The sequence below is a fragment of the Myotis davidii genome, unplaced genomic scaffold (assembly GCF_000327345.1).
Source record: "Myotis davidii unplaced genomic scaffold, ASM32734v1 scaffold142, whole genome shotgun sequence".
Taxonomy (NCBI): domain Eukaryota; kingdom Metazoa; phylum Chordata; class Mammalia; order Chiroptera; family Vespertilionidae; genus Myotis; species Myotis davidii.
The window spans coordinates 4,883,326-4,897,176 of NW_006294400.1; the positions used below are offsets into that span (position 1 = coordinate 4,883,326).

Below are 13,851 nucleotides of genomic sequence, written 5' to 3' on the forward strand. Positions count from 1 at the left end.
CAACTTGTCTAATTTTTTAGTAGTCTGATTATACTTTAAATCTCAAGAGCTCTTTCTCATTATCTTTGTATTCGGGGAGGGGGGTTTGTTTTTGTGTGGGCTTTTCTTTTTTTTTATTGCATCCTACTTTCTTTTAATGGATCCAAAATCTCTGGAAATGTTATACTTGATATTTTTTGAAGTTTTCGCCAGTGACTTGCATTGTTTTCTTTCCTCTGATTTCTTTTGTTCTGGGCTCTGTGTTTTAAGTGAAAAGATTTTCTCAAAAGACCAGTGATCTCTGGCTGACTGCTAATATTAAAAGCAAAGGACTAAAAAACGAACTAGTGACAGTAACCCAGATTTTCTGATTATCAGTTCAAAGTTCAGTTTAAGCATATTGTGATACCATTGTCTCCCAAATTTTGAAGACAAGCCAAATTACTTATTTACAGCCATAGAAAAATTATATACACTATTCCCAGAGTCTGCAAAATATATTAATATATATTTAATATTAAGTATTTCTTAAACCTAACATGGAAAAATCAATACATAGACTAATTAATGAAGACTTTTAACAACTCTCATCATGCCACAATTCTCCACCCTTAAACTTCCCCAAATCTGCTCATATAACAGTAAGTTTTGGTTTGCCAATAATTTATTTAACAAATCTTTAATGATACAAAAACACAGTCAGTGAAATTAAAACATTTCCCACAAAACCACTGTGCAGATTTTAAAATCAAAGCTAAAAAACTTCAAAAACTCTCTGAGTGCCTGCAACCTTGTTGCTTTGTTTTCAAGTTCAGAGAGGTGGACAATGCATATATATCACAAAAATTCAAGTTTTTCCAATCCTTAAAACAGAGAACACTATTCAAGTAAAAAGCAAACGCCACTGTAAAATTATAGGCTCAAAATGGAATTTATCCCGCAATAAAGCCTAAAGAAAACCCTTTCCAAAATGGAATTTAGGGTGATTCAACAGGTCCATGAAAAATTTAAATATTCTGGTGTAAGGTAGTTCTTTTATTAAAGTGGAGCATTTATCTTTTTGTAATTTCTTTTCTGCTCTAAGGGGAAAAAAATACACCTTCATTGAAATAAATCATTGTATAAAAACCACACAACTAATTTACAAATACAACAATTAGTATGATCTTATTTTAAAATGTGTTATGAAATAATTCTGACACAATCACCAAAAGCTCATGCTGCCTCATATATCAGTCATATACCATATAAAGTTAAACGTGCTGTATTGCCAAAGCCCAAGGTAATTGGAGTCTAAAAATATACTTTTTTCTCATTCTGAACTAGTCAGATTGGTATTTAACCCAAACATCATCAAATGTTGCATTAAATATGGCAGAAAAACAAGATTACTTAAATACAAACTCTCCAAATGTATTCCATAGAAACTGCCCCCTGCCACAGAAGACTGAATCCAAGCATATCCCCATTTCACCAACATACACACATACACACACGAAAATAAAAATAAAACAGCAACACAAACAATAAATGTGAGAATAGAACTGATACCTGGAAGAAACTATAGAATTCATACAGACAGTCCAATGAAGACAAGATAAACTAAAAAAAACATCTGACATTAAGTATCATTGGCAAGGGGATTAGGAGCTTTATTTTTCTTTAAATTACTCAATCTGCTTAGTTTCTACTTCAGTTTTAGACTAAGACACTGATAAAGTTTCTAATGTGAAAAAAAACAATACCTCTATGACATCTAAATTTGGTATTAGAACAAAAATGTAAAAATCTATTAACAAAGACTCTTATTAAAAGAGTTCTTTCCAGTCACTAGAAACCAACTTGATTAGCCATTTCCAGGAAGTTAAGCAGAAATTTTATTTTTTTCCATTTTCACAAGATGGAACCCTATTGAAAGGAAAGATTAAAAGGACTCTCAGTCCACCAAAAAGTAAAATCTACTCAGAGTCTTTAAAATTCCCATATTTGCTTAACGAAAAGTTCTCAAGCTAACTCTGCAAATTTGAACAGATTAAATTCTCCAGCATACATGAAAAAACTTTTTAGAACTGTGATACAAAGAAGAATGTGCACAACTGCTTTTTTGGAATTCAAAAGAAAAGGTTTTCCACTTGACCTGACAATTTAAAGACTTTGCTAACTTAACCTGCAATTTCAATATGAATTCTAAATTTTGAAACAACTTAGAATCAAATTTTCCAATATACAATATAAAGAGCAGGCAAGTTTTAGGGAAGTACTCAGAATCTTAAGTTTACATTTTATATATTATTTAATCACTAAAATAATTTAAATAGGACACATTTAAGTTAAAATTAAATCAATATCTAAAACCTAAAATCATAAAGCTGCCCTTTATTTTAAAAGGGGTAGGAACTTTCCTCATATTATGATGGAAAACCAAAGCATTATCTGCCTATATTATAATTATCCATGTCCTTTATTAGATTCAAAAATCTACTTTCACTTATGTCCCTTGGGTTTCTTCCATCTTCCATCTCACTAAACATCACTATAGCATTCAGATTACAACTTCTAGCCAAAGTCAAAGGTCACATAAGTTCCCTGAAGGCTTCCAAAACATTAAAACCAGCAGGTAAGTCAAGGAATACTCATTCCTGGAGCTGCTGGGAAACCCTTCTCTCCTTTCAGAAAATAAACCTCTTGCTATAAAGATAATCATCTAAGAACAAAACATCACTACTACATACAAATACATAGCATTCTCAATAATTCTATACAATAATAAAATCCTACAGATTTGGCTAGTACTTTGGCTTAAAAAGAAAAGAAGAAGACTATTAAGAAAGTAACTGTATTCAAAGGATTACAGCAGTAAAGGAGACATAGACAAATCACAATTTCTCCTCTTATGCAAATGTAGACTCCTTAACACTAACTAAAAGAATTCTTTAAAAAAGAATTAGTTGCTACTTTAGTAGTTGATTCCATTTAACCACAAAGGGAACATCTCAATTAATCCTCTTCTATTTTAAAAATGAACTAGTTAAATGTACATTTTACCATAAAAGTGAAATCTAACTCGAATTCAAATATTCTCAATACACATATACACAAAGGCACATGCAAAAATACTGTAATCACTTTCAATGCACACATTTCTTTAGATCTCTCAAACATGACACAAAAAGTAGCTCAGTTCTTCATAAATTGTCTAGTATTTGACTGCACTTTTGCATCACTTTCATTGCAAAATTCTAAAATTAGTAGTTAGGTGTCCACATTATTCACTGTATTGAGAATTCTCTCAAGAGAATAAGACATAAAACATTTGGATATCTAAATGACAGTGAAGAAACTTGTAGTGTTATACAGAGGCATACATAAACAAAATTTTAAAACCCTGTTAATTCATCACCGTATTTTAATATTTGCTGTTAAAAGAAATCAATTGCATATGAAGCCCAAACAATTGGAATGAACCCAGAAGAGCCACAAGAAAATGATGGTATTTTAAAATGGTGACGCTTTTCACACCCATGTTTAGTCATGCCAGCCAGAGAGGTGTGAGATATGACTTTATTCATTTTAAATCTGAGAATTTCAGTCATTTCCATGGCATTACAAAAATTGGAACCAAGAGCAATATATCTTCATGGTCCTGATTCTTCTGATTTAAAAGCACTTTTAAAGAAAAATCATTTCTGCAAACTTAGGTTTTTTTGGATGGATTGTTTCCTATTGCTCAGAGTCAAATTATTTTGTCCCAGATTTTCTAGTGAACAAGGAATACAAAGAGAGAAAAAGGGACACCCCCCCCTCTGCCCCCTCCCCACACACACATACAATGATCCAATATCTGAACCTCTTTAGACATGGCATCCATTAAGAGGGCCTTTGCTCCTAACTGTGTAAGGGTCCTTAGCTATGACCTGACTTGCACAAGAAGTACACATGGCCCCCGAGAGGCGCTTTAGTCCCCTTTGGAAGACACTGTTGGAGAGACTATAAATGACACAGTTGCAGAAACTGTTACTAATGGCAAGCCAGGTGGTCAAGAAGGATGCGAAGCGGTTGCTGTGGCCAGTGGAGCTCTCCAACAAGAAGTAGACGATGTATGGCAACCAGAGGATGTAAAACACACTAGTAATCCGGAACAGAACCATGGCATAGCGCTTGTCCGGACAGGCCTGCACCTCCCCAGTCTCCCCACTCTGGCTGCTGAAGCGAGCTTGCCTTTCGCTGATTTCCTTTGTGTGCTGTTGGCAGATGCGGAAAATGTTGAAATAAGTGAAGCACACAATGAGGGCTGCTGGGGCATACAACATCATCACGATGAACAGGGTGAAGTAGGGGTCGGTGCGCCAGGACTCTGCACACCACTGAAACACATCTCCGTGATATCCAGGTTTGCCCCAGTGGAAAAAGGAAGGCAGAAAGACCAGGATGGAATATAACCAAATCAGGAAAATACACAGGCGTAGTCTCCAGGGTGTAACCAGGGTGTTATAGGTTAAAGGTTTAGTGATGGCAATATATCTATCGATGCTGATACAGGCCAGAGAGGTCATGGAGACACTCTTCAGAACTGATACTATAAAACCAAACACCTGGCAAGTCAAGGACTCCTCTACTGGAAGCGGGTAGTGGAGGAGTGATAAAGAAGGAACCAGGCAGCTGACTCCAACCAACAGGTCAGCATATGCCATAGTCTGGATAAAATAACTTGTAGTGTGGTGGTTCAACAAAGGAGCACAGTGAAATACAAAAATCACAATGATGTTGCCAGAAATAATCAATATAGTTAGAAACACAATAATCAACACTTCCAAAAGGCAAAAATCGACAGTTTCCAAATAGCCAAATGCCAAGAGACAAAAAGGGTGGTTGCTCTGATTACCATCCAAGGTGGAGTTCATCTTGAGCTCAGGAGTAATCTCTCACTTCATGCTGCCGCTTGGCCGCTGCCAACAGTTCAAAGGAGCAGCTGCTGTCATTGCGGTCAGCTCTGTGTGTTTGTAATAATGCCCAAGGAGCCTCAGTCCCCAGGCTCACGATGGTGCTGCTCTGATGCATTGCCTGCAGTACAATCCCCCTTTAAATCCTTGGAATAGGGAGAGCCAGCAGCCGTCGTCTGGCCAGTCCCAGACTCGGCCATAGTATCAGGTTTACCATACACATAGTGCCAGGGGGGTAAAGCAAATGCTGAGTACAATGTCTTCAGGCCAATGAGGGTAGGGAGTAGGGGCAGAAGAGAAGGGAAGAAAATTAGGAGCTTCAGCAGAAGTTGTAATGAGTCTCCTCTGAACAGCTGACAGAAGAAAAGGAGAGAGCATTTTACATTATGCATCCCAATAAAAAAAATCAAAGAACCTGGCTAGCTCAGGCTATCATCCCTCCCACTCCATTCCACCCCACCCAGTACTACCCTCAGTGGCACCCCACATAACTGGTCCTTACTGTACAGAGGAGGTGCAGCAACAGCAAGCTTTCATGATAAACAAAACAAAAAATAAAACGAGTCAATTGCAATCAGAACAATCTACCCCCATTTTCCCTTCATTGGAGCCTTTTAGGGGAGAAAAAGAAATCTGCTTATTGGATTTCTAAATACATTTTACCATAATTACCATGAATAAAATAACTTATTTTCTTGATTCCCGTGTAATATCTTGCCTCTTTCAAAACATTTCAACAGAATTTATCTGTCTAGCTCAATTTCAGAGTGTTACCTGTAATTCTGCATGCTGCAATCCAAACAAAAGCCACAAAACATCCTTAACAGAAAGCCTTGCAAAGCAGGCATGTGCCTCAGCCTGGTTTACTGCAGAACTGAGACGCGGAGGGAGGGATAAAGGAGTAGGAGGGGAACTGGGGAGAGAGGGGGCTTGGGAAAGGGAAGCAGTGGGGGAGGGGAAAGAAAATGCCTGTGCAGGCACACACTCTGGCATCTTCAGCAGCTCATTCGGATTCATCACCAGAGAGGCACTCCCCGATTTCCAGACTGCACAGTGGGGGAATAACTGAACACGCCTGCAGCGCAGTGTTTCAAAGCTGTTTCCTCGTCTAACTGGAATCCCCCCTTTTGGTAGAGGAACATAACTCAAACTGCCAGTAAGGAGAAGGGGTAGTAACCTGAACAGAGAGCCAGCCCGGGATTTAAATTGAAACACCCTGCCAGAGGGGTAATGCTGAGAGAAAATTCCTATTTCCTTGTAGCATTTTCCCAAGGAATGAAGAGCAATGTTAAAGAATGAGAGTGTGTTAAGAGTGCAAGGCAACTGAGGAATCAATTCAGCAGCACAAGAAGTTCTAGCTAAAAGGCTAAATATTCAGCATTAATTTTCTCTCATGATTCACTGGATATTGACCAATATTAAGAAAGATGACCAAAATAACAAGCAAACTTAAAAATCAAGAGAATTTTACCCTTGTGTACACACAAAAGAGGAATTTTATTATTCCTGTATTTTACACTACCTTAGTTTCAAGATTCCTCGTCTTGCTTCTAGTTTGCTGAGACACAGTACACAAACATATAACAAAAGATGGAAAAGTAAAGGTACCGTTTCCACCAGGCTTGAAAATTAGAGGAAGTTTCATGGTATAAATTAGCCTTTGTATCTCAGAATACACAATCTTGTTTGTGCCTACTTAAAACAATGCAAAGTGAGATTTTATTGTGGCTCTTCTGGTAATGTTATGAATGATGACAAATTTCAGCTAAGTAGAAAATGTGTATTTTTAGTATCTTTTCTTCCAAGTGTCTCTGGATTTTCAATTCATCCTTCTCAATAAAGTTCCACAGACCCAGCAGAGTAAAAGAAAATAAAAGTTGATACTTGAAAGCATTCCAGAAGGTATGCATACCTAAGTGGAGATATATGTTATGTGATCCAATTTGCATTTTTTATTTGTTTCACACACATGCTTTCTCATTGCAGGCAAATGGGTAGCCATAACCAGAACTCAATTAATTACATTTCAAGATCTGAAGCACTACACTTATACAAAGGCAAGAAACTAAAAAAACCTATTGAGAAGAAGCCTGATAGCCATTTTGGACAGGTCTTATTGGAAAACATGGCAAAGTGTGGCATAGTAAAAGGACCAGTGGACTGAACACTCATCTAGTTCAAGTCCTAGCTCTAATATTACTTAGCCTCTCTCAGACTCAGTTTTAACATCTGTAAAATGAGGATCATATTACCTATTTCATCGGATTGTTGTAAAATAAAGGAGACTTCCCAATATTTATCACATAGGGAGTATACAACTTTACTTTTTTCTCACGCAATTAAAATAACCTGTGCTTTCCTACCAATCATGTTGCATTGCTTGAGGCTAGGCTCCTGAATCTAAAGTGCCCTCTCTTACTGTGACTGCCCAATCTAAGGCACACACAGTTACTATGATACTTTCTGAGGCCAGTGAAGGTACCTGAGAATATGATATGGCATCAATTATTCCCTCTACACAAATGATTTCTCTGCCTGTGTCACCAGCCATAAATTCATCCCCAAGCTCCCTTTTCCATCTATAATTTGCCGGCTGTCACACAATTACAAGACCTAGATGTCCTGTTGAGATTTCAACCAGAGCACTCAAAATTAATTTCCCCACCAAATAAGCCTGTCCTGTTTTTCCCAATGTTTTAGGCACTCAAGAATGAAACTTAGAAATCATTTTGACCACTTTCTCTCAATACACTGTTCTTAGGCACCATTTCCTAGAAATCTATTTCTACAACAGCTCTCAAATTCACTTCCTCTTCAGTTTTTACTACTTTACTTTAGGCCATCATTAAATATCATCTAGACTTCTAATCTTACTCATTTTTCTAGTATATTTATTTCTGCCTGATTGAATATCCAGTACCATATACTTTATTACAGTACTCCACTGTTCAAGAAGAGTCAATGGCTCCCAGTTGCCTTTCTAATCTGATACCACTATTCTACATCCCCCCAAACAACTTGAGCTCCAGCCAAACCATTCGTCATAGACTGTATTTTTGAACTCCCATTTTTGAGTGCTTAAGAAATATTAAATGAAAATAAGGAAGCTTTAGTTCAATAAATAGAAAAGGCATTTGCCAAAGTCAGGAGTCCAGTCTTTTCCAACTCCTTGTGAATTTGGCCATGTAACTTACTATCTCTACATCGCAGGTTACTCATGTTTAAAACTAGATGGTTATGCTGATAAAAATATATTACATTGGCTGATGACTTGAGAGAATTAAAAATGTAATAAAAATGCAATAAAACTACAAGCTGTTATACTACCACCATTAGTACAAGAATAGGTCTTCTAAATTTTTTTTATTTTAAACCAGTCTTTGGAACTGTAATAAAAATATTCATATAAAAACAAACAAACAAAAAACCCTGATAGCCACACTTTATCAAATCAGTCAAGAGTTAAATGTTTTATTTTGAGAAAAAAACAAAATATTTATAAAAGGGGGCAATAAATGTATGTCCTTGCAAAGACCTATATATACATTTATTTCCTTTTAAAAAATAATGCAGTCTCATGATGTATTTGATTTTTATGAAAGAGAATAAATATTTCTGCATATACATGACTGGAAGAAAATTCATTAAAATTCAACTCTACTTTTCATTGATAGTTGGATTACAAGTGATTTTTTATTTTCTCCTTTATGGTTTTCTTTATTTTATAAATTTCCCAATTTCTATGTATTATTTAATGGGTTTGTTCTGTGTTTTGTTTTAAAAAAAAAAACAGCCAAAATAATATATAACATGTCGCTTTGGGAAAGGTAACAAAAAAACCTGGCTGCAAGATTTTTTTTGGCCTTCACTCTATAAATCAAGTCACTCTTTTCTCCTCCTTTAAATTTAGTCTTTGAAGGAGCTAAGCCAAAAAACCCCTCCAAGGTAATATTATATGTGAAATTTCAAAATATACAGCATGCATCTGGCAAAGAACCCAAGTCCAGAATAAATAACTTCCAAAAATTAGTAATACATATATGTATATATACATATATACATATATGCATATACATATATACATATACATATATATGAAAATTACATATGAAAATAGTATGTACAAATCCTGCTGTCTTGGTTTGAGCTGCTACAACAAAATACCACAGACTGGATGACTTATAAATAGCAGGAATTTATTCCTCACAGTTCTGGAAGCTGGAAGTCCAAGATCGAGGCATCAGCACAGTTGGGTTCCTGTGAAGGCCCTCTTCTGGCTTGCAGGCTGCCAACTTCTTGCCGTGTCCTCACATGGTGGAAGGTGGCAAGGGATCTTTCTAGAGCCTCTTTTATAAAGGCATTCATCCCTGTCATGGGGGATCTGCCCTCATGACCTAATCATATCCCAAAGGCCCCACCTCCTAATACCATTACTTTGGAGGTTAGGTTTCAACATATGAATTTTGAAAGACACAAATATTCAAACCATAGCATCTCCTATATTCAAAAATGTTCCTAAGCAACTTTCTTCATAATAAGCCAAAAAATGGGGGGGAACCCCACAAACATCTATAATAGCAGAATAGACTTTTTCAAAGTGTGGTTTACTGATACAATGGAATACTCTCAGGAATTTTTAAAAAATGAAAGCAAACAAAAAAACAGCTAATGAGACACTAAAAAAAATGACTGCATTTAAAGCAATACCAATTTGCATCAAATAACACTGTAGTGTAAAAAAAATAAAAAACTGTTTTTACCAATATTATGATAATTAAATAATTTGTATTTTCTGATCACCTACCAGCAATTTAACTAACATACACATCATTAGAGACCTTTTTAGGTTCTAGCCATGTGCATGATAATCAAAGTTTAATGTGAAATACAAAGCACACGACATCAGCATATGTAAAACAATCAAATATATCAGATTTGTTAATAGCTGATATTTTACACGTCATGTAATTATCAAATTCCTATTAAAAAAACAGACTTCCACATTTTCATGGAACCAGAAAAATAGAATACTTCATGTTTTTCAAATTATCTGTATGAATGGCCCCACCAAAAATATTTAAGAAATAATTTTTGGCCAAACATTTCAAAGGACTTCAAAAGAGGAACTAGAGATAGTTAGAACTGAGAATTATACACCCAAAATATGATTTTCCAATAAAGGAAAAAATCAACTTGCCAATTAACATGACTCTACATGTGACATACCTCACTTACATTCATACTATGAGCACAATGGTCTTCCATCTTTCCAGGCTTCGGGAGCTCTTTTCTGAAACCCATCTTAAATGTGATGTTCCTGATAATCTCCTGTTCTCCCAGGCTGAATTTAACACTTTTGATGGTTCCAACTGTGCTTTTTCAGACTATCATATGACATATGTCTATCACATGACAGTTATTTCTGTGTTTGATCTCCTCACTCCAGCATTAGGGTTGTAATACAGGCACTCAATAGATGCTGGTTAAACAATTATATCAACACTAGAGGCCTGGTGCACGGATTCATGCACATTGAAAGGAAATTAATTAGAAGGTGGCTGGTGGGGGCGGGACTGGGCCAGATGGGCTGGACACGCCCTGGAGCCCGAAGGGCATCTACAGAGTGAGTGGGATCCCTCCGACAGGTGGGGTCCCTCAGCCTGGCCTGCAGGGATCAGGCCAAAACGGGCAGTCCGACATCCCCTGAGGAGTCCCTGAGTGCTAGAGGGCGCTCTGCAAAGTTGCTGTCACTCAGCAGCTCCTGCGTTAAGCATCTGCCCCCTGGTGGTCAGTGCACAGCATACTTACTGGTCGGCCAGTCGCTTAGCCTTTTATATATACAGGTAGATAATGGAGGGGATTAGACTATTAGTTCTTGAAAGAAAACACATCTGACAAGAAATAAGATGATGAGAAGGAACACTAATATTTTGAGCAAATCAGTCTCATTTTCTGGTGTGGAAAGATCCAATTTCATGTTCAAATGCTGTACTTCCCTTAAAGTTTTTAAATAAAAATCTTATAGAGGTATTACTCATCTCTTATAAGGTATTCATACATTTGAAGTCCTACCTTTTGTCACATTGAATTATCATACATTATTCGAATTCTGAGAAATTCATTCATAACCTAGGTTTGGGATTTAATAGCACTGGAGAAATTGCTTCCTAAATATAAACAGTTCAAGAATTTGAGGAAATAAAAATTAAAACCAATAACATGGTTACATAAACACAAAGCATTACCTAACCTTGCAGAAAATTCTTTTTCAAATTCTTGTATTCTTTTGCAAGAAACAGTTTTTGTTACTTTGCTTACAAAACCTTGAAGAATGCATGAATTTGAGAGGGGATACTAAAAAATTGAGAATTCTTCAACTTAGAAAAATAAGCTAAAAGGAAATATGGTTTAAGGTAACAGAACTATATTCTTCCAATTGCAGAAACTAGAAGTAGACCTTACTTTACAAAGAGTACAATTCTGTGACATGTAAAAAGGATTAAAATAAACAAAAGAAAGTTTTTGCACAATGCATAGCACAACTGATCTAACTCAAAATGGAATGGAATGCAATTATGGTAAAAAAAAAAAAAGATTTAGGTACACAATGGGTAGAGGACATCCTTTGCCCCTGAGGTGAAATTGGTCAAAGAAGAAAAACTATCCTTCTCCTTTGTGCCAACACTAGAAATAACTTTGGGCTAGAAGTATAAAAGTTCTATTCTATAAGGTAAAGGAATTATAAAGAAAATTATTGGAAATCAAGTAGTCATAATGATCTTTTCGTAAAAAATTTCCCAAAATATTAATGCTGAAGCTGAATCATCATCCCCTTACCTTTGTGATGAGAATTCGGTATTTTTCTACCAGGTGGTCATTGTTGTGACAACCTGCTAGCAGCTGCCAGACTTCTCCTCGGAGAGCTTCAGGAACACCGCTTCTTACTAAGGACGACAACTGCTTTGGTCTCACACTCAAGTTGAGATGCCTAAAAATAAAGCCATAACCCAGAAGTACATGAGAGTAAGATCCTCTAAAAATAGTTATTTTTATGAAAACTAAACTAAATGATTTATAAAGACTTAATAGTGATCACATACTAATAAAGAAAAAATAATACATAAAGCTGTTGAATTAAATGTGGCCAAGATAACTATAAAGGTTGGGTGGAGGAAAGAATACTGCAGTCAGGCTACTTCTTAAGTATCTTAAGTCATTGCTCAACTTAAAAAATAAAAAGAAAAGCAAAACTAGAAACTATAGCTTTATAGTTGTAGCTTATGTAAGATAAAGCAAAATTCTCATCAGTGAGTAACAGCCAAAGAGAAGTGCTTGACCCTGTATCAAAATTGACAAACTGTGTACTTATACACTCTAAGTTAAAATAAATATTTAAAATAAACATAAAAATAAATACTTTCAGCAGCTTTTATGAAACCTTGCTTCAAGTGACTTTTTTGAATGACTATGTTGATTAAGACAGTGTCTACTCTATAATAACATGAAAGCAGGTTGTTAAAGTCTTTAAGCTTCATCTTTCTCATCTATAAAATGGGGAAAAACTTATCTTGAAATTTCACTATCAATATACCATTTCAATATACTAGGGTTTTTTGGGGGTTTTTTTTTAATTTTTTTTTTAATATATATTTTATTGAGTTCCTACAGAGAGGAAGGGAGAGAGAGAGAGCCAGAAACATCGATGAGAGAGAAACATCGATCAGCTGCCCCCTGCACATCTCCCACTGGGGACGTGCCCGCAACCCAGGTACATGTCCCTGACCGGAATTGAACCCGGGACCCCCCAGTCTGCAGGCCGATGCTCCATCCACTGAGCCAAACCGGCCTTGGCAATATACTAGGTTTTTTTTGCACACAATTTTATTTGATCCTTATAACAAGCACCTGAAGTAGGTGGGAGTATCTTCAGTTTTACAAAAGAAGAAAGAAATTCAGGGAAATCAATTAAATGATTGACGTAGTCCTCAAACTCTAAGACCAATAAGTGTTCTATGTGCTATATCACACCTGCTTTGTGATTTAAAAGCCACCATTACTGGGTCAATAACGCAGGCTTCTGGCGTGGAGAAGCTCCCGTGATTATCAGAAGTTACTGATATAAAATGACCACTGTCTATATATATTAAAGCCTAAGCAACCATTACGACCGGCAGCTGCACACCGCCCCCCCGCCAGGGGTCCCAGATTGCAAGAGGGCGCAGTTGCTATGATGCGCACTGACTACCAGGGGGCAGACACTCAACACAGGAGCTGCCCCGTGGTGGTCAGTGCACTCCCACAGGGGGAGTGCCACTCAGCCAGAAGCTGGGCTCACAGTGCAGCTGCGGCAGTGGGAGCCTCTCCCGACTCTCAGCAGCATTACCAAGAGGCAGTGGCAGGCGCAGCAGGCCAGGATGAGCGTAAGCAGTGCAGCACCTGGCTCCAGCTCGGACTTCTCCCTGGCCGCCTGCCGCTTGGCACACTGCTATATCCCCCGAGGGGTCCCAGATTGCAAGAGGGAGCAGGCCAGGCTGAGGGACCCATCCCCCACCCCCGTGCACAAATCTGTGCACCAGACCTCTAGTCAAAATATAAAAAGGTCTGAGACTTATCAAAATGTTCCCAGAATTCTAGCAGAATAATGCACAGTACACTTAAAAATTGTTAATTCTGTGATGCTAGTGTCCTAATGCAAGAGCCAAAGACAATTCAATAATGTTGTCTTTGCTTAGAAATATATATATAAATACGTGCATACACACACACACACACACACACACACACACACACACACACACACTAGGGGCCCGGTGTGTGTGTGTGTGGGGGGGGGGAGTGTCCCTCAGCCCAGCCTGCCCCCTCTCACATACTGGGAGCCCTCAGGCGTTGACCCCCATCACCCTCCAATCGCAGGATCGGCCCCTTGCCCAGG

The 13,851-nt window shown here is 37.3% G+C and overlaps 2 protein-coding genes across 3 annotated transcripts in view; both read right to left on the reverse strand.

Annotated features, from left to right (window-relative positions):
* The window catches only part of RABGAP1 (RAB GTPase activating protein 1), a 126,668-nt gene that overhangs the window by 47,128 nt on the left and 65,689 nt on the right, over nt 1-13,851 (reverse strand). For both annotated transcript variants that reach the window (XM_015567104.1, XM_006768604.2), the window contains exon 13: nt 11,757-11,907. In XM_015567104.1, the coding sequence (XP_015422590.1) occupies nt 11,757-11,907 (151 nt within the window). The remainder of the gene's footprint in view (nt 1-11,756; nt 11,908-13,851) is intronic.
* Nucleotides 3,527-8,163, reverse strand: GPR21 (G protein-coupled receptor 21). Its single transcript, XM_006768603.2, has 2 exons — nt 5,694-8,163; nt 3,527-5,272 (listed from the first exon to the last, which is right to left on the reverse strand). The coding sequence occupies exon 2, from the start codon at nt 4,878-4,880 to the stop codon at nt 3,831-3,833; it is 1,050 nt and encodes a 349-aa protein (XP_006768666.1). The 5' UTR covers nt 4,881-5,272; nt 5,694-8,163; the 3' UTR covers nt 3,527-3,830.